Source organism: Megalobrama amblycephala, linkage group LG17, assembly GCF_018812025.1.
Source record: "Megalobrama amblycephala isolate DHTTF-2021 linkage group LG17, ASM1881202v1, whole genome shotgun sequence".
Taxonomy (NCBI): Eukaryota; Metazoa; Chordata; class Actinopteri; order Cypriniformes; family Xenocyprididae; genus Megalobrama; species Megalobrama amblycephala.
In genome coordinates, this window is record NC_063060.1 from 31,061,405 (window position 1) to 31,084,358 (window position 22,954).

Below are 22,954 nucleotides of genomic sequence, written 5' to 3' on the forward strand. Positions count from 1 at the left end.
TTATAGTTAGTCATTAAACATACAATATATAGAACTTTAAATGTTATACATTTACAAGTAGGCCTATATGTAGACATTAACATTAAACAAGATAATTATTATAATTATGTGTTATATTTAATAAGATAATAACTATAAAAATTATAAATGCTTTAAAAGTAATGTTTATTATTACTTCATGTTAGTCTATACAACCTTACTAAAAAGTTTTACTTAACCAAGATTTTATTAGGCCTACCTATGTTTTTTTAAAAGTAACAACATGTAAGCACCCTCATCAGTCCAGCTTCAATGAGACAGCTGAGATTAAAGTAGTTACTGAAAGGTTTCTGACAGCATTAAGAAAGGATAACAAGGTGCTAGATGTAACATACATTTGGTGGCAATTAACCATATGAATATTCTGCTTTCCTCATTCCTGAGAGGTCTCACAGTCACACCATTCCCCAAACAAGCACACAGTCACAACAGACTACTTATACATGGCCGTTAAACAGTCCTAATGTTCCAAACAAAAAGTAACAGGATAGCAGGTTGTCATAACAATGCTGACCCCTTATTTAATAAACAGGATGTCTGAGAGCACATAGAGCAGTGCTTGAATAGTGTGAATGTCCTTTATTATCACTTTGTCTGTTGAACTCTTAATAAAGATCTACATCAAGTTCTTTAATAAAAAGTGGCATCTGAGGTCACGAGCCTCTGGCATGTATACACTATATTTGCAACATTAGATAAATACTAATAAACAGTATATAGACAGATATACTAATAGAAGTGACCTTAGCACAACCCCACATTTATACTTTGATTCAGGATTGTCAATACTATTTTTAATAAACTGAATGAAAATATTCCTCTTTAATTGGATACTCTCATCTTGAATTTGAGACAATGCTTTAAGTGCCTCGTGACCGATTGGGCATGACGCTTGTCAGTGCATCTGTATCATCACCGACTGAATGGATTTAGCAGTTATTCCAGCCCAGCGGCGGGACGAAGCACACCCAGCCATGCAGCTGCCCTGGATGTCAATCAAAGCTTTAGCAGAGGATTAATGGTAAGAGCCAGGGATGACTGTGATCTTCAGTCAAGAGAACAGACAACATATTTTATCTGGGTATTATAAGAACCTATTAAAAGGTTAAATGTAGTTATGAAGCAAAATGGTCTCCAATCATCTTGTTAATAATATAAGCCTTGAGCTTTGCAACATACAAAGTGATCAACTGGAGAATTCTATGAAAACAGGCCAGTTATAGTGGATTTATTACAGTACTGGTGCAAATTTGCATGTGTAAAAAAAATCCCAGTAAAATTTACGGTAAAAAACCAGCAGCTGTGGTTGCCAGAACTTTACCGTAAAAAATACAGTAGCAATGTAAAAACAATCTGTTAAATTTACGGTAAAATAACATATTTCATTGACTGATATAATGTTAATTTACCAAGCTAATGAAGTACTAATATCTGTTTTGTACCTTTATAATACACTTGACAGTCACCAAACACAGTGGTGATAAGAGTCACATGATGAATCAAAGTTCATCACAAGCAGCTTTTCCACAAGCTGAGAAGGACAACACTAACATATAGAAGGTGCACACAGTGTCATTCACACACACGCTAAACACCATCATGGTAACATGCATGAAATTTTTAAAAATGCAATAAACATTAATTTAACAACATTAGATGTAACATAAAACCCTAATGTACATAACTGATTAGAAAAAAAATGAGGAAAAACTATGAAGAAACTAAGAAGAGTTATTTCAACAAAAATATATCAAATGTGAAGTGTCACGCAGAGAATTGTGGGAATGTCAATTTACGGTTTTTCACTGTAGATTTTACAATGAATTGTTATTTTTCACTTCCAAAAACTGTGAATTTAATGGTATTTTACCGTAAAATTACATTAAATGTACCGTTAGATCTATTACAGTTATTCACCGTATATAGTATGGAAACTTTCTGTAAACCAATTGACAGTTTTTCACCGCAGCATTTTTACAGTCTTTTACTGTTAAAATCACGGTCATTTTTTACAGTGTAAAACAAAAAGTTTACAGGCCAAGAGTATGAAACAAAAATAAAGGTGAAATTCATTTTTAATGTATCTCTAATTGGTATTCTATGAGCATTAGAATGTGTGGTGGGTTGTTTCATACTACAGGATGGTTTAAAGGTACTATTGTGTGGCTATTTAAAGCACAAGGGCAGCTGATAAACTGCAGACATGCTGTTCATTCTATAAGAATGACACAGTGACTCCAGCCATTCTCAAGGGCCCATTTTAAATGTGTCATATTTTAAGAGTCAGTGAATGTCTGGGGTGTCAGTAATTAGTATTTGTGTATAATTGTATTTTTTTTTTTTTTTTTCAGCAATTCCTGATCTGAATTTTCAGTTTACCTAATGAAATGATGATTATTATTAAAGGATTAGTTCACTTTCAAATGAAAATTAGCCCAAGCTTTACTCACCCTCAAGCCATCCTAGATGTATATGACTTTCTTCTTTCTGATGAACACAATCAGAGAAATATTAATAAATGTCTTGACGCATCCAAGCTTTATAATGGCAGTGAATGGGAGTCTCTATGAGTTGAAGAAAGTGCTTCCATCTACACCCATCCATCATAAAGGTATACTCCACACGGCTCCAGGGGGTTAATAAAGGCCTTCTGAAGCGAAACGATGCATTTGTGTAAAACATATCCATATTTAAAGAGTTATGAAGTAAAATATCCAGCTTCCGTCAGACCGCCTTCCATATTCATCGTATGAAAAAAGGGAGCATTACTAGGTGTCAGGTTATCCCCGCTAGAAATTTTACATTCCCAGAACATTCTCAGAACATCCACTGGTGTTAAGGACGTTGTCTAGTAACGTTCTCAGTACGTTCTCAGACCGTCTCGAGACGGTCACGATGTGGAGTTCTTTTAAGGTTTGGGGGACGTTTTTTGGTGGACCTTCAGGGAACATTCAGGACGTTCTGAGAATGTTTAGGGGACTATAGGACGTTCTGTTAACTTCTCAAATGTCCTCTTTGTAACGTTCTTGCACGACCATAAAATAACCAAAATAGAACGTCCCCCTAAACTCATATCGGGAACGTTATTAAATGACCGACAGAGGACCGTGTGGGAACGTTCAGCTAATATCCCAAATATCCTCTTTGTAACATTCTTATGTGACCATAAAATTAGCGAAATTGGAATGTCCGCCTAAAATCATATAAGGAACCTTGAACTGCAGCACTTTCATTACCAAAAGAGAACATTTTAGGAATGTTCTGTAAAGGTTCAGAATTTTCGTCACCTTTAGAGAACTTTTAGGGAACATTGCGCAAGGTCACGAGAACATCGCCTTCTGCGTGGGTGTTTTATAGAAAATAATCACGTTTGGTGAGCGTTTGCTTTAGTTGGGCTCTTGATTCTTGACATTTTAACGTTACATTTTCGTTACATTTAACTGCCTATTTTGGGACATCATTAAATATGCGCCCTCCTTCCCCTTTAAATGCTTGCGCTCCCCGCCCCCGAACTCTCGACTCTATAATGCATTGCATAAACAGTTAACATAAAGTTGTGTTTATGAATTATACAGACTGCAAGTGTTTAATAATGAAAATAACAACGACTCTTGTCACCGTGAATACAGTAAGAAATGATGGTAACTTTAAGCACATTTAACAGTACATTAGCAACATGCTAACGAAACATTTAGAAAGAAAATTTACAAATATAACAAAAAATATCATGATATCATGGATCATGTCAGTTATTATTGCTCTATCTGCCATTTTTCACTGTTGTCCTTGTTTGCTTACCTGCATAAAGTCTGATGACAACTCCAAACGTTAATACTGGCTGCCCTTGTCTAATGCCTTGAACATGGGCTGGCATATGCAAATATTGGGGGCGTACATATTAATGATCCCGACTGTTACATAACAGTCGGTGTTATGTTGAGATTCGCCGGTTCTTCGGAGGTCTTTTAAACAAATGAGATTTACATAAGAAGGAGGAAACACATAGTGTTTGAGGCTCACTGTATGTCATTTCCATGTACTGAATTCTTGTTATTCAACTATGCCAAGGTAAATTCAATTTTTAATTCTATGGCACTTTTAATTTGATTATTTAGTGATGGTGATTCAATCATCATAGAGTATCCTGATTCACTGATCCTCTACAGAGAGTGTGTTAACTGTTAGTTTTTGCATTTCAGACCACTGTATGATGAATCATCAACAATGAGCAACCAAATCCATTTGATGAGTTTTTGTAACAGTTGTGCTTTAGAAACACAGTTACAACAACTGAAGAAAATTTAATGTTAAAATGTCAAGGGTCAGGAGCCCAGCTAAAGCAAGCGCCTACCTAATTTATAAATTTTAATAAAACATCAACACCTCATTTAGAAGTTTTGTATGAAAGTAATAAAGTCAGAGTGGTTTGTGATAAGTGAAGATGCTGAGATCCAGAGAGATAGTGTTTAATGTTCTGTTTCTGTTATCTGAGTTTTGTGAGGTTACCATTGTGCTGGAGAGTAGCGCCTGTGCTTCGGTCAGTGATGATCCAGAAACATTGATGTTCTGCTGCATGTTGCTTTATTTAAAGACAGTAACTTTGTAGTTGCTGATGCAGTGATACAGTAGCTACATTAGCACATACATGTCAGCTAATGACTTACTACAAGATTTTTGCATTTCACAGAAAACATTTCATAATAATAATCCAGGAAAGAGTTTTTTTTTTTTTGTAAGACATTTTAGGAAAATTTGTTTTTTTGAACAGCCACTTGTGTTAGTCAATTTAGCTCAAATGTTCAATTAAATATTTTGACAAGGGCAGCAGGGATGTTCTGAGAACATTTCCAAATAAAAGAGAGAACATCCTGAATGTTCTGTCAAGGTCAGCCAAATAATGTCCCACAAATCTTAAAAGAACTCCACATCGTGACCGTCTCTGAACGTACTGGAAACATTACTAGGAAACATCCTTAACACCAGTGGGGACATTCTGAGAATGTTCTGGGAACGTAAAATTTCTAGTCTTTAGTCTTTAGATTTCATTATCATCCATTCAAATGAGGAAATTTAGGAATAATTTTGTTCTGTAATATAAACATGGGCCATGTAACATGCATTGCATTGAATTATAAGCAGTAGAGAGTGTCGTTCTTGTTTTGTAAAGAAAAATTACAAAAGAAAACGTGGTATGCTACCTGATGTTAATGTTTTTAGGTTGATGTTTTATAAGTGACAAAGTGCGTTTGTTGATTGAAAACCTTTGCTAATGTTCTGGAAGAATGAGTTGATTTGAGACATGAATAAAGTGTTTTGGTAGTTTTAGTGCATTTTGAATGTGAAGTTAACTGCTGTGCCAAGATGAAAGCTGGTTAAGAGAACTGTGTGAAGAGTTTTTAAAAAGGTGACGTAAGTATTGAGAAATGTGTAATAAATCTTATTTTGAAAGATATTCTGACTTCATACAGCCCAACTTTAAATTTTACTTGAATCTTGTGAAACCTCAATTCAAGAACCAGGGGGCGTCATTGCCTAAGATACCATGATCAAGTAGTTCTAGGATTGAAGAGGTTTTTTTTTTTTTTTTTTTTAATTCCTTTAAAGCGCCTCCTTCTGGTAAACAGTTGAATTCACTGAGCACAAGCTGAAAACAGGGTAATTAAGCACATGTTCTTTTCACTAAATCTGTTGTACAAAAACATACACATGTATTTAAAATTATACAGTTTTCTATGAGGGTTGTTTTTAGGAGTAGGGGATATTAATATAGTTTGATCACATGTACAGTATAAAAATCATTATGTCTATGTAAAGTCCCCATAATACATGGAAACCCCTTCTGTCTCTCTCTCTCTCTCTCTCTCTCTCTGTGTTCTTGTATACATGGTTTATGAGGATACAAATGTATATAATGACATGGGTATTACAACATAAACATGGTTTATGAGGACAACCAGTAAACCAAAATGTTTTTTAATTAAAATAAAATAAATGCAGACCGTTTTCTGTGATGGGTAGGTTTAGGAGTAGAGGTAGTGTAAGGGGATAGAATATACAGTTTGTAGAGTATAAAAACCATTACATCTATGGAGAAGTGTGTGTGTGTGTGTGTGTGTGTGTGTGTGTGTGTGTGTGTGTGTGTGTGTGTGTGTGTGTGTGTGTGTGTGTGTGTGTGTGTGTGTGTGATTTGAAATCTTCAACCTGATGATCAACTTAACATTACATTACATAGGTTATTGATTCTTGGCTTGAATATGGACTTTAGTCAGGGTAGCACAATCTTAATTTTTGATGAAACATCTTTAGAAAAGACTTTAATTTGACAGAAACTCCATTAAACAGTTTTGAAAGTTGTGATTTTTTTAAAAGGACATGTAGTACCTATCCCTCGCAGCCTTGTTTCCATTTGTGTAAAAATTCAATATGGGGTCTACCCACAAGGTCTATAGCTTGCTTTGCTTTAATTGTTCCATTTACAATCTTCATCTAAACATGAACTAAAAACCTACTATCTAATCATATAAAACCCTTTATATTGTGGAAATATGGATGCGTCTTGAATTTTATATGAAAAACAGTAGGAGAGGAATACTTTTATTTACAGGAACGCTTCACCAGTGTGTATACACTGCATGCTCTTAAAACACATACCAAAGACACTACATTTATCTTAATATGGAGCTAATTAAAGAAAGCCTGGGAGAGAGAGAGCAGACTGGTGTTTGGAAGAGCCAGAGAAGATAATGCAGTTGGTGCAGACAGTGGAGCCCATAAAGGGACTCAGTGATTGACAGAGACAGGCAGCACCAACTGCTGAATCTAAGAATGGAGAAAGCAGCAGAGTGGGATAAAAATACAGTACAAAGGTTAGAGCTAAATATAGATGAATTGAAAAGCACCCCACTGTAATAGAATTTACTGACATTTATACAGCAGTGAACCACTGACATTTTAAGACCATTACTTTACACTCATCCTTTGAAAAAGAGCACTAAAATGTTCACCGAGATGTTCAATGGTTAATCACATTCACATTATCTGTTGTGAACATTAACATTTGTCATTTTTCATTGTCAATTCACATTTGTCATTTTGTTTTTGAGCACCAATCCTTTACTAACTAACGATAGTACAGTTACAGAGCATTTTCACACAGAACTGTGAAATTGCAACATGACACCCGCCAACACGAATGTACAGAAGGCGACAACATTTCTTTTTCTGTTCTGAGGGGGTGGGGAGCGAGTGGGCCATGTGAAAGGTGCAAGAGACCCTCTGTTCGAGCAGTTGTGCTGCTAGAGAATTGACGGATTCAAAGAACATGGAAATCAGGAATGAACAGGATTTTCTTTCTCTTGGACGCAAGGAGTAAACGGAAGTTGTTGGCTGCAAGCACATAAAGGGGGAGTGCTCACAGATTTCCGGAAAGATACAGATCAGAGGAGAGATAGGCCGTGAAAATCTCCTGAAGGTTAGAGGACACCGATTGTAAGAAGAGGAAACCACTAAAGTAGCACATGCCATTTTATACCTCGATTAAATGCAGCATCAATATATGTGACTAACTACAGAAGCATATCTAATACATGCGTTGCTAGAAAAGTGATTCCAGTGAATGAGAACATCCTATTGGAAACTGTCAATTGGAAAAGACATTTGAATTTATCATTGGACATGCTTACTGTTTAATAACTCTGTATTTTTTTACGTTACAATAATAGAATTTGTGCAACTCTGACACATTGCCTCTGTCACTGAGGAAGTTTTTGTAGGATTTCTGAGAGAAACTCTAACAACAACAACCAATCCATATTAACTGTTATTTGCTGGTGTGGTTAAGGAAAATACAAATGTTTCTAAACTCTATCCTTGTGGTCATTACTGACCTGGCAGCTGGACTTCTTGGCAACTCATCATTTCGACGTCATTTTCATTTGTTGCTGTCAGCATTACTTTTGTTTGGTCCCCTCCTGAATCTATGGGTTTCCCATTATAGTGTGTTTGCAAAGAGGACTCACTTTCTCTACAGGTAAGCTGTACAAATGCAAATATGTGCAAATGAATGACATTAAAATTCAATAATTCAGTTAAGCACAATATGACACTAGCAAGCACGCTGGGTGTCCTGCGGCCTTGTGCCAATCACAACAGCATGATTGTGGCATTGTTTTACACAACAGTTCAATAAATAAGTCAGTGCAACGCGCAGTAGCCTAATAGTGTTTCTGAATGAATTAGTGTTGAGTAAATGATTCAATGACTCACTCATAAAGACAGCTGCACCTATACTATGAATAGGTATAAGACTCTTGATCAAATATAATAATTCATTTAAATTTCTGGATATCTTCAGAACCAAACTGTTAAAAACACAACCCCATCACAATCTCACAACCCCTTTATGATCAAAGAAGTAACAGGGTTGAGTGTGATGGGGTTGTGATTTTTTTGCTCAAAATGGCCACTGCTCTGCATGTAGTGAATAAGAGCACAGGCATGCATGATATTAAGAAATCATGTATATTGTTGAAATAACAAAGATCATTTTCACAAGTAATAGTTTTCTATCTTTATTTGATGTAACAGGGTTGAGTCGTTGAGCTTGACAACCACAATATAAATAAGTTATAGTTATAAAAGAAGGTGGTAACTTACCTGTTGTTGTTACACATTGTTGTTAAGAAGACATCTATGATGTCATTTCCTGTTATTGATGTCACATAAGTATCAGCTCATTATTTTTATGGGGGGAGAATGATTTGTGTAACAGGGTTGAGGGGTTGTTGAGGTACGGAACTATAATAATGTGATTTTAATGAATAATCATGAAATTACTTAAAAAAAAAAAAAAAAAAAAAAAACACAGATAGATAATGGGAATGGTAAAATGCATAGACTTTGTTCTAATTTTATTATTCATATCCCAAGTACACTTTCATTGAAGGCCATGAGGGACATGACAAAATAGCTGGTGTCAACTGAACAAACAAGATCATTTCTAATATAAAGATCAAATGTATGTCATGTTTTTTTAAACTTTTATTAAAGGAGAAGATTTGAATCATACTGGCTTTGTGGAATGACACTTATTTTAGTTACTTTGCAACTTTTAAAAGGTGTGTTTTATATAATATGAATTTCTAACTACAGGCACAGGCCACCCATCAAAAAAGTGTACTTATAATTTGATGCTCTTTTTGATACTGTTATGGATATATAGATATAAATTGTCTTTACCTTAAGTACAGAGTTGTTCACAAGCTGCATATGCAATAAAGAACTGCTTCAACACTAGCAATTGCACTTGCTAATGAGTGAAAACAGAATGTAGGAAACAAGACACTGTGCTCAATATTAATGGTCATTCACCATTCATTTTTAGGGTTTTCCTGCGCTCAGGCTGGGGCTGGACCTGCATCTTTGTTGGCTCTTTTGTCTTCGTCCTCTCTTTCTCAGTTCGTCGCTCACTCACACTTTCTCTGCGACACCTTTCTCGGCTAGCTGTGGCAGGTGGATTGTGGCTGGGCTTTCGCAAACTGCTTTGTCTGTTGGAGAATGCCACCGGGAGCTGTTACGAGCCCCTCAGCTCCACTCTTGAACTGGCTTCAGGGACCAATGGAGATGGCCAACCTTTACTGCTTTTACGGGAAGGTGAAACAAAGGAGGCCTGCGTCCGCTCTGGCATGTTGTGGCGTGGCTATGAAGTATCTGAAGATGCCCTCCTACTGTGTTTGTGCTGCCTGCTTCTAGCTGAAGAGACTGCAGTATTTGGGCCCTACCTTAACCTGGGTGGACCCTCTGAAGCCCCGCTGCGCATCCTCTTCCTGTTCTGTGTCCTGCTGTTGAGTCTCTGGGTGTTCCTGCTGCTCTGTCTGCTGGCTTACTTCCCACAATTTCCTACTCAGCTTCTGGGAGGCGCTCTGGGTTGTTTGAGCTGGAGAGCATTATATCAGGGCTGGTACCGACTTGGACCTAGTTGGTACTGCCCTGGGAGGCCAGGGGTGGGACTTTTGTCTACACAGAGCAAACAGGATGAGACATCTGAGCCACTGTGTGAAAATAATGCTAAAGAGATCAACTAGAAAAGGCTTGAAGAATTAAAGCTTGGCTGAATTATATGTAGTTCTGTATTATTCCAGTGAAACCTACAGGATATACAGCCAAATCTCGTCAATACAAAATTAATGTATATTTGTTAAAGGTGCCCTCGAATGAAAAATTGAATTTATCTTGGCATAGTTGAATAACAAGAGTTCAGTACATGGAAAAGACATACATTGAGTTTCAAACCCCATTGCTTCCTCTTTCTTATGTAAATCTCATTTGTTTAAAAGACTTCCGGAAAACGCGGATCTCAACATAACACCGACTGTTACGTAACAGTCGGGGTGTACGCCCCCAATATTTGCATATATGCCAGCCCATGTTCAAGCATTAGACAAGGAAAGGCAGTATTAACGTCTGGATCTGTGCACAGACAAGGTAAGCCAGCAAGAACAGCGAAAAATGGCAGATGGAGCAATAATAACTGACATGATCCATGATAACATGATATTTTTAGTGATATTTGCAAACTGTCTTTCTAAATGTTTCGTTAGCATGTTGCTAATGTACTGTTAAATGTGGTTAAAGTTACCATCATTTATTACTGTATTCACGGAGACAATGAGAGCGTCACTATTTTCATTTTTAACACTTGCAGTCTGTATAATTCATAAACACAACTTCATTCTTTATAAATCTCTCCAACAGTGTGTAATGTTAGCTTTAGCCACAGAGCATAGCCTCAAACTCATAGAGAATCAAATGTGAACATCAAAATAAATACTTTACTCACATAATTCGATGTATGCACACAGCATGCATGACGAACATCTTGTAAAGATCCATTTGAGGGTTATATTAGCTGTGTGAACTTTGTAAATGCGCTGTAATATAGTCGAGAGCTCGTGAGGCAGGGGGCACGAGATTTAAAGGGGCGGCGACTGAAAAAATCAGTGTATAGTTAATGATGCCCCAAAATAGGCAGTTAAAAAAATTAATTTAAAAAAATCTATGGGGTATTTTGAGCTTAAACTTCACAGACACATTCAGGAGACACCTTAGACTTATATTACATCTTGTGAAAAAGCATTCTTGGGCACCTTTAAATAATATATTTTAAAATTGCTGGTATTCATGCATTTCATTCATACATATGTTTACTAAATTCTCACTCTATTAATAACAGCTTATAACATGATAGATGGGGGTTGAGAAGGTGCAGGGATAGTTCAGTCCAAAATAAAAATTAGTCATTTACTCATCCACGGTTTTTTTGGTGATTTCCAATGCTCTTTGAGCCTCAGTAGCTTATATCATTTGCACCCAAGGGGGAAAAAAGTCAAACACATTTGGAACAGGTGAACTATCCCTTTATTGATTTTTTTTTTTTTTTTTTTTTTTTCACCAGTAGTTTTGATCCTAACACAATACTGATTTCACAGATAAAATTATTCCAAACAAATGAAGAGACAAATGAGACACGGTAATTTATTAGGTTCATCCTTGACAATCTCCATTTGTTTTTTATTACAAAAATACTCAAAGAATTTCAGAAAATCTCAGCTTTAAATAAAAAAACTTGTGATTCAATTATGCTCAAACGCATATGTCATTTAAGGACAGACAGAGATTAATTCCGGGTCATTGTTGTATTCATTTTTTCGCAGTCTCGCTTTGCAAACATTGCTAAAAATGACCCATCTCTTGAACAAAGCTTACAAAAACCATCAGTGGTCTCATGACAGACAAAATGGGGTATATTTAAAGAGATATAAATGCTCATTTGGACCACACAAGTGTAGTTATAGTACCAACAAAGCATGCTTCAAATTTCTAATGGAAAAGTTTAATAAGGCAAGAGTAGGAACAGCTCCCGGTTAAAAATGTCAATGGTAATGAAGTAGATTCTTTCCATCCATCTTAAAAAAAAAAAAAAAAAAAAAACCTCTGTTCAACAAAACCTGCACTACCTAACTTTGAAAAGAAGAAAAAAGGTGATGGACATGCACAAGAAAAACATCTTGCCTGCTGGGATGAAGCTTCAAATAAAAGGCTGAAAAGGAGAAAAAACATTCTCTGAAAACTTCCTCAGAGCATTATAAAAAAGGCATGTTCCTTCACAAAGTATAATAATCCTGGGTTGTGGTTGGTACAGACAGTCAGGAACCATTCATCATAGGAATTTCAGATGTGACACTGTCCAATGGCAGCAAGTGGCAATCCATGAGTGAATCATAAAGCTCCTCGCTGCGTTCCATGTATTGCTTATTTAGTGCATCCACATCCACCTGTAGGTTAGGGTCTGAGGAAGAAGAAAGATGGTAAATAATACACTAATGCGTGTTCTTTCTATAATCAACAATTTGATCAATTAATCAGTGGACCTAAATATTACCTTCTGCAGGGTCCTCCTCAACATCCTCAGTGCCATCTTGGGACTGCAAAAGCAAAATAAAAATGGTTAATTCCAGAACAGAAATATTATATATATATATATATATATATATATATATATATATATATATATATATATATATATATATATATATATATATATACACACACTGCTGTTTTGATAAAGCTGCAAAGATACCTCTGTGGATCCCTGCATATCAGAGGTGATGGGGGGCACCCCCATGGGTGGGGGCACTCCCATCATCCCATGTGGAACTGGCGGGGGGGTAGCATAAGGGTTATATCCGTAGTTGTAACTGCTGTACTGATCATAGCCCCACCCTGGATAGTAACTGTTGTAGGGCTGTTGATAGTACTGCTGTTGATAGTTGCTGTTGTAGCTGTTATTCTGGTTGTGGTAACTGCTTGATTTGTTGCTAAAATGTAAAAGAGAAAATATTATAAGATTTTATATGGATTTGTAATGCGAAAAGTTTAAATATCAGGACAAAGTCTCACTGACCCCACAAAACTTAAAGGGTTATTTCACACAAAAATGAATTCTGTTATCATTTACTCACCCTCAAGTTGCTCTAAACCTGTATAAATCAAATACTATGGAAGTCAACGGGGTCTATTAACTGTTTGGTTACCCACATTCTTCAAAATATCATCTTTTGTGTTCAGCAAAAGAAAGCAATTCATATGGGTTTGGTACAACTTGAGGGTGAGTAAATTATGACAATTTTCATTTTTGGGTGAACTATCCCTTTAAATAACAATGACAATGAATATACATTAAAACAAAAAGAAAATGACAATTACATATATGTAAAAATTATTATTTTAAATATTAAATTAATATTTAAATTTATTTCTTAATACTGCAAGTTAAACATTAAATACAAATCATATGAAATGTACCCTTTGTTGACGGCGATGCTTATCCTGATGGATTTTCCTCCCAGGCCTGATGCGTTCTGAAACTCCTCAAGGGCTTTCTTCTGCTCGTTCTCATCGCTAAACTTCACAAAGCCATAACCCCTGTGCATTTGAAAGAACTAGAACATCAGCACCCATTTTCTCACTCTTCATGCGCCTCATCATGCAGTATACGCATATTTCAATATGTATTCAGAAAGTAAGAAATTTATTTGATGGTAGAACTGAAACTTCTCTTTTACTTTTAACATGAAGTAGCATCACTTCAATTGTGAGTTGCTCTTGCTTACCCTATATGGGGAAAACAATAGTTTTAGCAGATTTGTTAACAACGGCAAATCACATCCATGTATTGTCTGGCCCTTTTTTAGGAGAGGAAGGGTAAAGAGTATCGAAAAAATAAGCTTTTTAAAAAAGAAATGTAAAACAAAATGTAAAGGAGACCTCATCTTGTTCAACTACCTCATCTGTGGTGAAGATCAGTAGGTCAAACTGTCAGAGAAATCCAAGTAAGGTTATGCAGTACAGATGTGATGGCTAAAACATTTCATACCTGGAATTCCCATAGGGATCAGTAACAACTTTGGCTCCTTTGCATGAAGGGAATTTTTTCAGAAAGAACTGATGAAGCTGGTAGTCATCCACTTCTGATGTGAGATCTCCAACAAAGACAGAGAATTCTGGGCTGAGGAAGAAAATAAACTACATAAAGTGAAAAAAAAAACCTACACAATTTTTAGGTGACACTGTAACAATGTCTTGTTTAACTACCAAAAAAAAAAAAAAAAGCAGCTGGGCCATTCAGTGTCAAATCAACCAAAATTTGGAAACTTCCCCAGCTAAAATTTTTGATTCGGTTTATATTTTTCCTGAAGAAAGACAAACAATTAATAGTGATGAAGTCTGTGAAGAGGCGTGTTCGTAAAAGCTCTTGGCACAAGAATGATGGCTCAGCCACAATAGCACTTCAGTGCAAGGATTTTTATTTTCAGTCCAAACAGTCCCCAAAGTGTACAAACATCCAAAAACAAAACAAAAAACAAACAAACAAAAATATATTATATTATTATTTTTTTTTATTTTTTTTTACACTGAACTCTTGAACGACCAAAATATTAAAATGCCATGGATGTATATTTTGAAAATTTTCAGATTTGGAGCAAAAATGAAAATGACTGCAGCGTCATTCTTTTATTTTTACAAAGAGATTGGTAAGTTTATTAGCAAATTCTGTTGTCATTAGCAATCTTTATTATATTATATGCCAATGGTGACAGTTCAAAAACAGGCAAAAGCACTTTGTGTTTTCTTCCTCCAAAGTTTGCCTGCCTGTAACTCAAGAAGAAAGATATCTTAATATCTTTTTAGATTTTGGTTCTTAAACCTTCCTTTTGGCATCTTCATTTTAACCCCTTAACTGTTTCCCCCCTTTTTGAGCATAGATGTGAAAATGCACTATCCAAACTTAAAGCTGCAGTCCGTGATTTTTGGCCCTCTAGTGGTTAATAAACAGAACTGCACGCATCTTGCGGAAGAACATTGTAGCCGGAGCTACTTTTCTCTGTGTATGTCTATGGCGAGTCATGCAGTTACTGTAATACTCTGCGGCAGGTCCTACCAGCCCGGTCTGAAATAGTCCGAATATAAACACTTATTATAAGTGTATCATAAAGATTCAGGGTAAGACAAAAACACGGTTTGGAAAATGGATTCAAGTTGTACATTTTCATTATATAATTTTTGTAAATTTTGAACACAAAAAAAGTTACAGACAGCAGCTTTAAATGGCTGATAATAAAAGTAAAATAACTTTCCTTATTTTGGCTTAAAATATTGCAATAATATTGTATCGCGGGTATAGTATCGTGACTTGTATACAACTTGTATACAATTGATACTTTTTTCTTTTAAAGAAGAATGTCTGAGGAACAAATTATGTTGAAACTAGAAATGAATCTCGTTTCCTTCTATCAAAACAATTGCATAGAACACAACCAAACACGCAAGTTTCCGTGGCCCACTGAAGGATTTTTAACAGATCCGACTATCTTTGTTGCGCTGGTTAATGAGGACTTACAGACAGAGATTGCTAACGTGGTCTTTATTGCATAAACTGGCAATGAACAGAAAATGCAGATAATGGGTTACCGAGCCCAACCGGTTCCAGAATAAAATTGGGTGCTCTAGCCTTAATGCACATATCTCAGACTTTTGTCCCGTGCATTGCTATGGCCAATAGGTCAATCACTGCAATTTTAAGAGTTAATTGTGCATTTGCAACATGTAAGTGGTTGTTATTTATTGTGCAGTATAGACCGCTTCATTGATTCTATTTACATTGTGTCTACATTTTGTTAAAATGAGAGGATTCGAAAGCTTGCATAACTCTGCACTGTACACAATCTCCAACATTTTGAGCGCTGAGTGGATTCTGAATAACTTAAACACCTCTGATTGGCCACTGTGTTCAAGAAATCAACAGATGTATCTGTGATTGGCTACACTGCTCAACACTGCAAAAGCATGTTGTAAATAGAAACATTCTGCTTTCTCCAGAGAGCAAAGACATATGCACTGGAGAGTTTGCCAAATCTGCTTCACCAATATCCCATTACAGCTTTCATTTGAGGATGCTCTCTCTGCACCCCCATGGAACCAGGCCTGACCAAGCCTCAAGAGACTCTGGCACATAACAATTAGACCTTATAAACTAAAATATTTGTGACTCACTTAATGCAAAGGTTGGTGTTTTTTTTAGCATTTACTAAGCACTGAATGTCGGACTTAAGACAAGAAAGTTGCAAACGGAGATCAGGCTTGACGCAAAGCTCATTCCGGTAAAGTAACGTAAAAAGTAATAATGTAAAGCTTTATTTCAGCAACACATCTGCTTGTTCTTCGCTCCTACACATGTGAAGACTAGCGCTAGGTAGTCACACTTTATTTTCTTCCTTTAGCTTTATTTTTAGTCTTTTTTATGTCAGGCATTGCTTAAGATTTATCCTTACTTGTTGCTGATGCATCTGCCTTTGTCCTTTTCAGCGTCCCTGTTGATAACCATTTATCCATGTTTAAATCTGTTGTAGCCTACAGTAACTATGCAGCAAAAGTATGGTAGACAAATTGGTGGTTTATTATCAACACCACCAAACAGTAAGCTTAAATAGTGAATGCAAAGTAACAGTTTATTTTTTGTTATTTCATTATATACTGAATTATTATATTTAATTAGACATTTTTACATACATAAAGTTTGCAGTGAGGAGATGGTCCTCACTGCAAAACACAAGATCTAGGTGGTGAGGTTGGATCCAGAACCAACTCCTCCAACTTTACATATCCCTAAACCTACCTGACTCCATCCCCTGATCCCTAATCCTACCCATCTCCACCCCCTGGATCTAGATCCAACTTTTCCCACTTTACATATCCCTAACCCTACCTGGTCCACCCCCTGGATCTGGATCCTGGATCTCGTGTTCCGCAGTGAAGAGCTACTGCTAAATGGTGGCCCCCATGCAATATCGTCACAGCCCACAGGTTGAAAACCAATAGCATAGAACATACCTGTTTGAGTACCATCTGCTTCGGCCAAAATGAGTTGAAAAATATCGGCATATCAGATGTAGGCAAAAATCCAATATCGTACATCCCTAATAATGATGCTGCCATCTTTCTAAAGCCTCCCCCCCCATCCCTCTGTGAAATTCATCATTTTGAGCCCTCTCTAAAAATAGTGGATTAGTAAATAGTTTTCCATGGCATTTCATATTTTGGCTTTCATCCCTATTTTTGTTAGTCTTTGAGCCGGGCAACTCTGGTTGAGTTGTCACAGAATGACCCAGCTGCCTTCTGTTTGTTTCCTTCAAAAAGAGATCAGAAACCAAAATGTTACTCTGGACATGGTGTGCTTACCCAGGCTCTGGCCTTTTCCCATATGTTGCATAGTTTAGCTTGAACTTCCTGGGCTGAAAAGAAAAGAAATACAACCATGAGAAAATGAGATGACACTTTGCCTGTAGTATGGACATAATTCGCTAACAAAGTGTCTTAATATTTGAGTAAGGAAGCTATTATTTCCACATACCTCCACCAATCAGTACTGGCTTTATCCCATTCGTCAGCTAGTTCCTAACAGAGTTTATTCACCAGCTTCAAACAAAGTCATTTTATAAACAGCCTCAACCACCTTCCTTAGGGAAGAAATTGAGCTTTGTAACTTGCCCATCACTAGTAATATATAGAGTAATAACTGAAATGTCTCATGAGGTGGGGGCCATGCTGGATATGCCTTCCTACAATAATCTATATATATGAATGTATTGAAATCAAATATAGATTAAATTGTATAGTTGAACTACACAATTTAATGGGTGCAAGTTTGGCAACTCACCGGATTAGATCCTGGAACCAGCTTCCCATTAAGCCTCTGCACACAACGATCAACGCTGGCCTCATCTGCCATCTCCACAAAACAGTATCCAGCAGAGCCTCTGAGGAAACACAGAACAGAATATTCAATGATCTCTGACAACAAAGACAAACAAAAGGTGAAACCTGGCTCTTTGTAAATGCAAATAAGCTTTGCAATAATAATAATAATACACAAAAATAAATTTTGTTTATTGTTAATGTTGCCTATGATTTATAAGGCTACATATGTCCAGTGAGTTTGGATATTAATGACACAAAGAAAACAAACAAGTTGTAGACCTAAATGTGCAGCTGCCAAGATACTATTGACAACATGTCTAGAGCGGTCTTTTTTAGCAGCCTTGGTTCCAGAAGTATTTTCCCCCATTAATTTTTCCCAAAGAGATTTGAAAAAGCTTTTTGTTTGGAAGTTATGTGCTATGAACCAAACCAGACAGCTATGAGGTAAATCACAACATGATAAACTTTGATTTGAAGCAAAAAGTTTATTGAAAATCAAACAAAAAGACAAAGGTATAAGACTGTGTACTTATTGCCTTGAAGGAGGGAACCAACTACAATCCTAAGAAGCATGGCAAAAGACATAATATTGAAGAAATATAAAAATATTGATTTATAGATGATGATTATTTATAGACGAACAATATATTTTCCTCTTTTTTTTGCAAAATATGCATATTTATTTTAAAAATGTAGGAAAACTGTAGAAAAAAATCTTTGGTGGTGAGCCCTAAGAGGGCAATATGAGCTGTATCTGTGAGTATTACATGATGTCACATCTTTTACTAGTGGACATGAGAAAGTGCAAAATGGCGGTCGGAGAGACATCTACGGATATATACGACTTGCACCATCATGTATAAGTGTTTCATTCAACTTTTCCCCATGGTCTTATAGTTTAAAAAGCAAACAATTTTTTTTTTTTTTTTTTTTTTTTTTAATAAAAATCGCAATACATAGCAATAACGAATCACAATTCTTAAAAATCACAATACAAATCTTATTGGCACCCAAGTATCGTGATAGTATCAAATCGAGAGATAGGTGTATCATCCCAGTCCTAATGGGAAACATATCAGAGTTAAACAGAAGACAAATTGTTGGTGCCTGTCTTGCTGGCTCATCTGTGACCAGGACAGCAAGTCTTTGTGTTGTATCGAAAAACTATGGTATCCAGGGTAATGTCAGCATACCACCACATAGGTCAAACCACATCCAACGGGAGTAACTGTCGACGCGAGAGGAAGCTGTCTAAAAGGGATGTCCAGGTACTAGCCTGGATTGTATACAAAAAAATAAAAAAAATTAAAATTAAACGCGCAACTCAGCTCTCCTGTTTCCACCGAAACTGTTAGTCGGGAGATCTACAGAGTCAATGTTCATGGCCAGGCTGCCATAGCCAAACCTTGGGTCAATGCCAAATGTCTGTTTCATTGGTGCCAACAGTGCAAATCTTGGGCTGTGGATGATGTGAAGCATGTATTGTTCTCTGGTGAGTCCACCTTCATGGTCTTTCCCACATGTGTGGTAGTTATGGTGTGGAGAAGCCCCAAAAGAGACTTAACACCCAGACTGTTGCTGCCCAGAGTGAACCACGGGGGATGAAGCTGAAATATCATGGTATTCCCTACTGTGCTTGATGGGCACGTCATCGAACCATGGCTTCAAAACGAGGCCCAACACCATACTAATAAATGATTGTCGTCTAAAACCATGCTTTTTAGTTTCATTGTCCAACCCCTGTCAGTTAGTGTTTAAAAAAATCCCTTTGGAGAAAATTAATGGGCTTTTTTTTTACATCTGGAACAGACTGTTGCACTATTTAGAGAAGAGATGTAATCTTACCCAGTAACACGATGTGTAATAATTTTGACACCGTAGGCAGTCTCTCCCATAGTGCTGAAAGCTTGCTTAATGAAGTTTTCATCCATGTATGGGTCTAACTGAAAAACAAATAATGAGATTAATGATCATGGCCTAAATTATATTTTCAATAAATCCATGTCAGCACATTTTAACTATGTAAAAAAAAGTGTTAATGATTTACAGAAGAAAGCAGAAAATTCTGCGTCACGTGTCAGTTTACAGCGCAAGCAACGGCGACATAAACTTTAACAATCAAGTTGACTTAAACTACGGTTTAGTGCACTACACCCTGTTTAGTTGGTGAGTTAACGCGAAATCATAAACAGGACATGCAATTTGTCTCATTATTTACACAACGGCACAAAAGCACTTATGCAAATATGAGTGTCTTGTCGAGAATAAACATGAGGAAACACAAACTACGGATTAATTAGCACTATGTTTACAAAATACAATAGAATATTATTTAAATTCTGTGTACATTCGGTGTTTATTTCTGTAGCGAGCTGTCCTGTTTAGTGTTTACTTGTTCTGGCCTGTTAGTCGTACTTGCGTAACATCGAGCTAAAACCACATGATGCTGGTTTCTAACCTTCGTACTCGCTGAATTATCGAAGAAAAGTAAGCAAAAACACAATACTTACATCACCCATCCATAAGCTTGTCATTCTGTTAAACATCTTGGCGGTTAAAATTGTTGTACTTCAGATGTTTGTGAAGTTAAACGACAGTTGGCTGCAGAATTTGCGTGGTGGTTCGTGAAGCTACGCTAGCAGAACGTTTACTGAAGATACACTTCCGCTTCCGGCCGCGCAGCTCTCTCAGATCCAGAGAGTTCACTCCTTCCTTGGCGGTCTGTCTATTTGGTTCACTTAGGGCTCATCACACCGATCTATAATATATCTGGAAATAATTCATGCATAGTTTCACTTCCAACAGCTTTTGTTTTTATAGTAAAATTAAGTAAATACAGCAGTGTGCTGCGCACATGTTATTCCGAGTTTGACTTCAAGCAAAGAGCTTAGAACCCAAGAGGCGACACTTTGATGTTTTGGGTAACAGCCACTAGATGGCGCTCCTGTAGCGCGGCCGCCATTATGGGCTGAAAATACTAACTGGCCCATAGAATCCTTCACATCTTACGCACCCAAAATCGGCGATTTTCACCGCCAAATCAGAAGCGCAATAGACCAGTTTTCAAATTAAGTCACCAGAATTGTATGGCTCCTACAGTAAATGTTGTATTGTCTTATATATGTTTTATTTTACCAGCTGTGGAATCCAACCATTCAACCATCTGAAGTAACATTAGCCTACTTTATTGAGTAGCCTATTTCCATTTTATGCAACTTTACACATTTATTAATAGTAAATTAATAATACATTTAAGATCATCATGTTTGCAGCAAACAATATATTTCAGACCTAGTGGAGTAATAGTAATAATATCTAGGTCTGAATTGAAATATATTGTACGTTTTAATGATCTTATGCATTGCTGTGTCCGTTATCGCAAAATTCACACTTTTAGACACTTTTGCTTTATCGGACATTAGACAACACTGCAAAATCAAGCTGTTATATTCATATATTTATTGTCCAACATTCCCAATTTTTCTGATGCATGTCCTTTTTTTATTTTCACATGTTGGTATAAATTCAGTGTTTATGAGCCTTTTAAAGAAATTTAACCCAAAATGACTGGGTTTCTAGAGAGCAAAGTTTTTGTGAAAAAAAGAAGACTTAAACACAAAGTGTGTAAAATAAACTATAAAAAGGATTTGATGATCACCAGTTATAGTATTTTATTCTGTGTTGTCATCATTCAGGTTGGATTTCAGCTTTAATGTACGTTTTTTTTTTTTTTTTTTTAACAAAGCTGCTGATATTGCCATAGAAACTAGTGGAATGCGACTGGCTTTCACCCCAAAATGGCGGAAACGCAGGGCTGCTGCTGGGCGCCGGTGTTTCAATGGAACTTTCTATTGAGTGCCGCTTCTTGTTAGTGTATATTCTTTGCTTCAAGGGGCAGTAGTGAGTTTTGAAAACTCCTGCCAGTCCTCCAGCAGAGGAAGAGACGCAAGACACGTGATGACTTTGGGACGATATTGATGGAAGGAAGCTGTAGCCGAAATGAGCACGTTACGAACAGCATTTTTGCGCTTTTCGTGGGCACAGAGTTCGTGTTGGTATGTGGCAACAACCCATTTATTTAAAAAAAACGAGTTCGTTTGCTGAAAATTTCGTTGACTGTGCATTTAACCATCAGCGTTAATGATAACCTCACACGTAACGTTATGCGTCATAAAAGCAATGAAAGCTCAATGGTATTAATGTAATTAGACTAACGTTATATTGCAAAACCCCAGCTAAATTAAGTATAGACTGCACAAAAACATAGTAAAAAACATTAAAAGATTTTTACCGTGCAGTATGAAATGCTGTGCAATAAATGCTGATCTCTTTCCTTTTAAGAACGACAACATGTTTTTATTCATATTACCTGTCATTTTCCATTAGTCATGCAAGTCAGACCAATGTGGACACTGGGTTGCAGTCTTCAGGGCTTATTTACAGCGCATGCGTAAATGTTTTGTTCTAATTATCTTTCAGGAGTAATGGCAGTCACCCTACCATATTCAGCTGCAGTCAACTACGCTCTATCAGTTCCTTGGTTCTTTCAAGAACAGGGGGCGAGCAAACTTTCCTGCAAGGGAACTTGAACACCAAAACAGAGGGAGCCTGTGTTTTCCAGCAACCACTCTGGCACCATCAACAGGTCCGCACAGTCAAGCGTGGGACAGAATATCAACCAAAGAACATCAAACGAAAGAGGACCCATGGCTGGATCAAAAGAATTAGCGCTCCAGGTGGAATCGAAGTAATCCTGCGCCGAATGCTCAAAGGACGGAAATCCCTCACTCATTGAGACTCTGATCGGACAGTTGCTTTGATATACCTTTGAAGTGAATCTCAGTTAAATGTCAGTTGTGCAGTAGAGCTTTTGGGGTTCTATTTAAAATAATTGTCAAATTAAAGAAGTTAATGCACAGTTGCATCACTGGTTTTTTTTTTTTTCTTTTAATTTAGTGGATCTAATCCTTCTTTGAACTTCCAGTTGAGTATTTTCTTGTCAAAGGGTCTGCTGTATGCAGTGTTACAGTCAGATCAGTTGGGACAGGGAGTATAGGTGACAAGTCTAAAATCAAAATAATAATAATAAATAAAAAACACA

At 36.6% G+C, this 22,954-nt stretch overlaps 3 protein-coding genes across 8 annotated transcripts; 2 read left to right on the plus strand and 1 right to left on the minus strand.

Annotated features, from left to right (window-relative positions):
• The first annotated feature begins 7,254 nt into the window (after positions 1-7,254).
• Positions 7,255-10,157, plus strand: fitm1l (fat storage inducing transmembrane protein 1, like). Its single transcript, XM_048164808.1, has 2 exons — positions 7,255-8,068; positions 9,422-10,157. Exons 1-2 carry the CDS (start codon positions 7,890-7,892, stop codon positions 10,119-10,121), a joined length of 879 nt encoding a protein of 292 aa, XP_048020765.1. The 5' UTR covers positions 7,255-7,889; the 3' UTR covers positions 10,122-10,157.
• Positions 10,158-11,545: 1,388 nt separating this feature from the next.
• trnau1apb (tRNA selenocysteine 1 associated protein 1b) lies at positions 11,546-20,700 on the minus strand. 6 transcript variants are annotated; one of them, XM_048162211.1, is made up of 10 exons: positions 20,364-20,700; positions 19,699-19,796; positions 17,813-17,912; positions 17,335-17,387; positions 16,428-16,466; positions 13,973-14,104; positions 13,402-13,521; positions 12,677-12,914; positions 12,479-12,524; positions 11,546-12,385 (listed from the first exon to the last, which is right to left on the minus strand). In XM_048162211.1, exons 1-10 carry the CDS (start codon positions 20,397-20,399, stop codon positions 12,243-12,245), a joined length of 1,005 nt encoding a protein of 334 aa, XP_048018168.1. In that variant the 5' UTR covers positions 20,400-20,700; the 3' UTR covers positions 11,546-12,242. The 6 variants fall into 6 exon arrangements, with proteins under 6 accessions (XP_048018168.1, XP_048018169.1, XP_048018170.1 ...); XM_048162212.1 differs by having other exon boundaries at positions 12,479-12,521; positions 20,364-20,660; XM_048162213.1 differs by lacking the exon at positions 16,428-16,466 and having other exon boundaries at positions 20,364-20,684.
• A 1,026-nt stretch (positions 20,701-21,726) lies between these two features.
• Positions 21,727-22,771, plus strand: mrpl34 (mitochondrial ribosomal protein L34). The gene is made up of 2 exons (XM_048162217.1): positions 21,727-21,908; positions 22,333-22,771. The coding sequence occupies exons 1-2, from the start codon at positions 21,853-21,855 to the stop codon at positions 22,646-22,648; spliced, it is 372 nt and encodes a 123-aa protein (XP_048018174.1). The 5' UTR covers positions 21,727-21,852; the 3' UTR covers positions 22,649-22,771.
• Positions 22,772-22,954: the final 183 nt, after the last annotated feature.

Excerpts from the sequence above, each read along its gene's own strand:
- fitm1l (XM_048164808.1), top strand. The coding sequence starts at position 7,890 with ATGTTTCTAAACTCTATCCTTGTGGTCATTACTGACCTGGCAGCTGGA. Across the intron at positions 8,069-9,421 it reads AGGACTCACTTTCTCTACAG|GGTTTTCCTGCGCTCAGGCT; the intron begins GTAAGCTGTACA and ends ATTCATTTTTAG.
- mrpl34 (XM_048162217.1), top strand. The coding sequence starts at position 21,853 with ATGAGCACGTTACGAACAGCATTTTTGCGCTTTTCGTGGGCACAGAGT. Across the intron at positions 21,909-22,332 it reads TGGGCACAGAGTTCGTGTTG|GAGTAATGGCAGTCACCCTA; the intron begins GTATGTGGCAAC and ends ATTATCTTTCAG.
- trnau1apb (XM_048162211.1), bottom strand. The coding sequence starts at position 20,399 with ATGTTTAACAGAATGACAAGCTTATGGATGGGTGAT. Across the intron at positions 14,105-16,427 it reads GGCAGATGCATCAGCAACAA|CCCAGAATTCTCTGTCTTTG; the intron begins GTAAGGATAAAT and ends TTTCTTCCTCAG. Across the intron at positions 12,386-12,478 it reads TGAGGAGGACCCTGCAGAAG|ACCCTAACCTACAGGTGGAT; the intron begins GTAATATTTAGG and ends CTTCTTCCTCAG.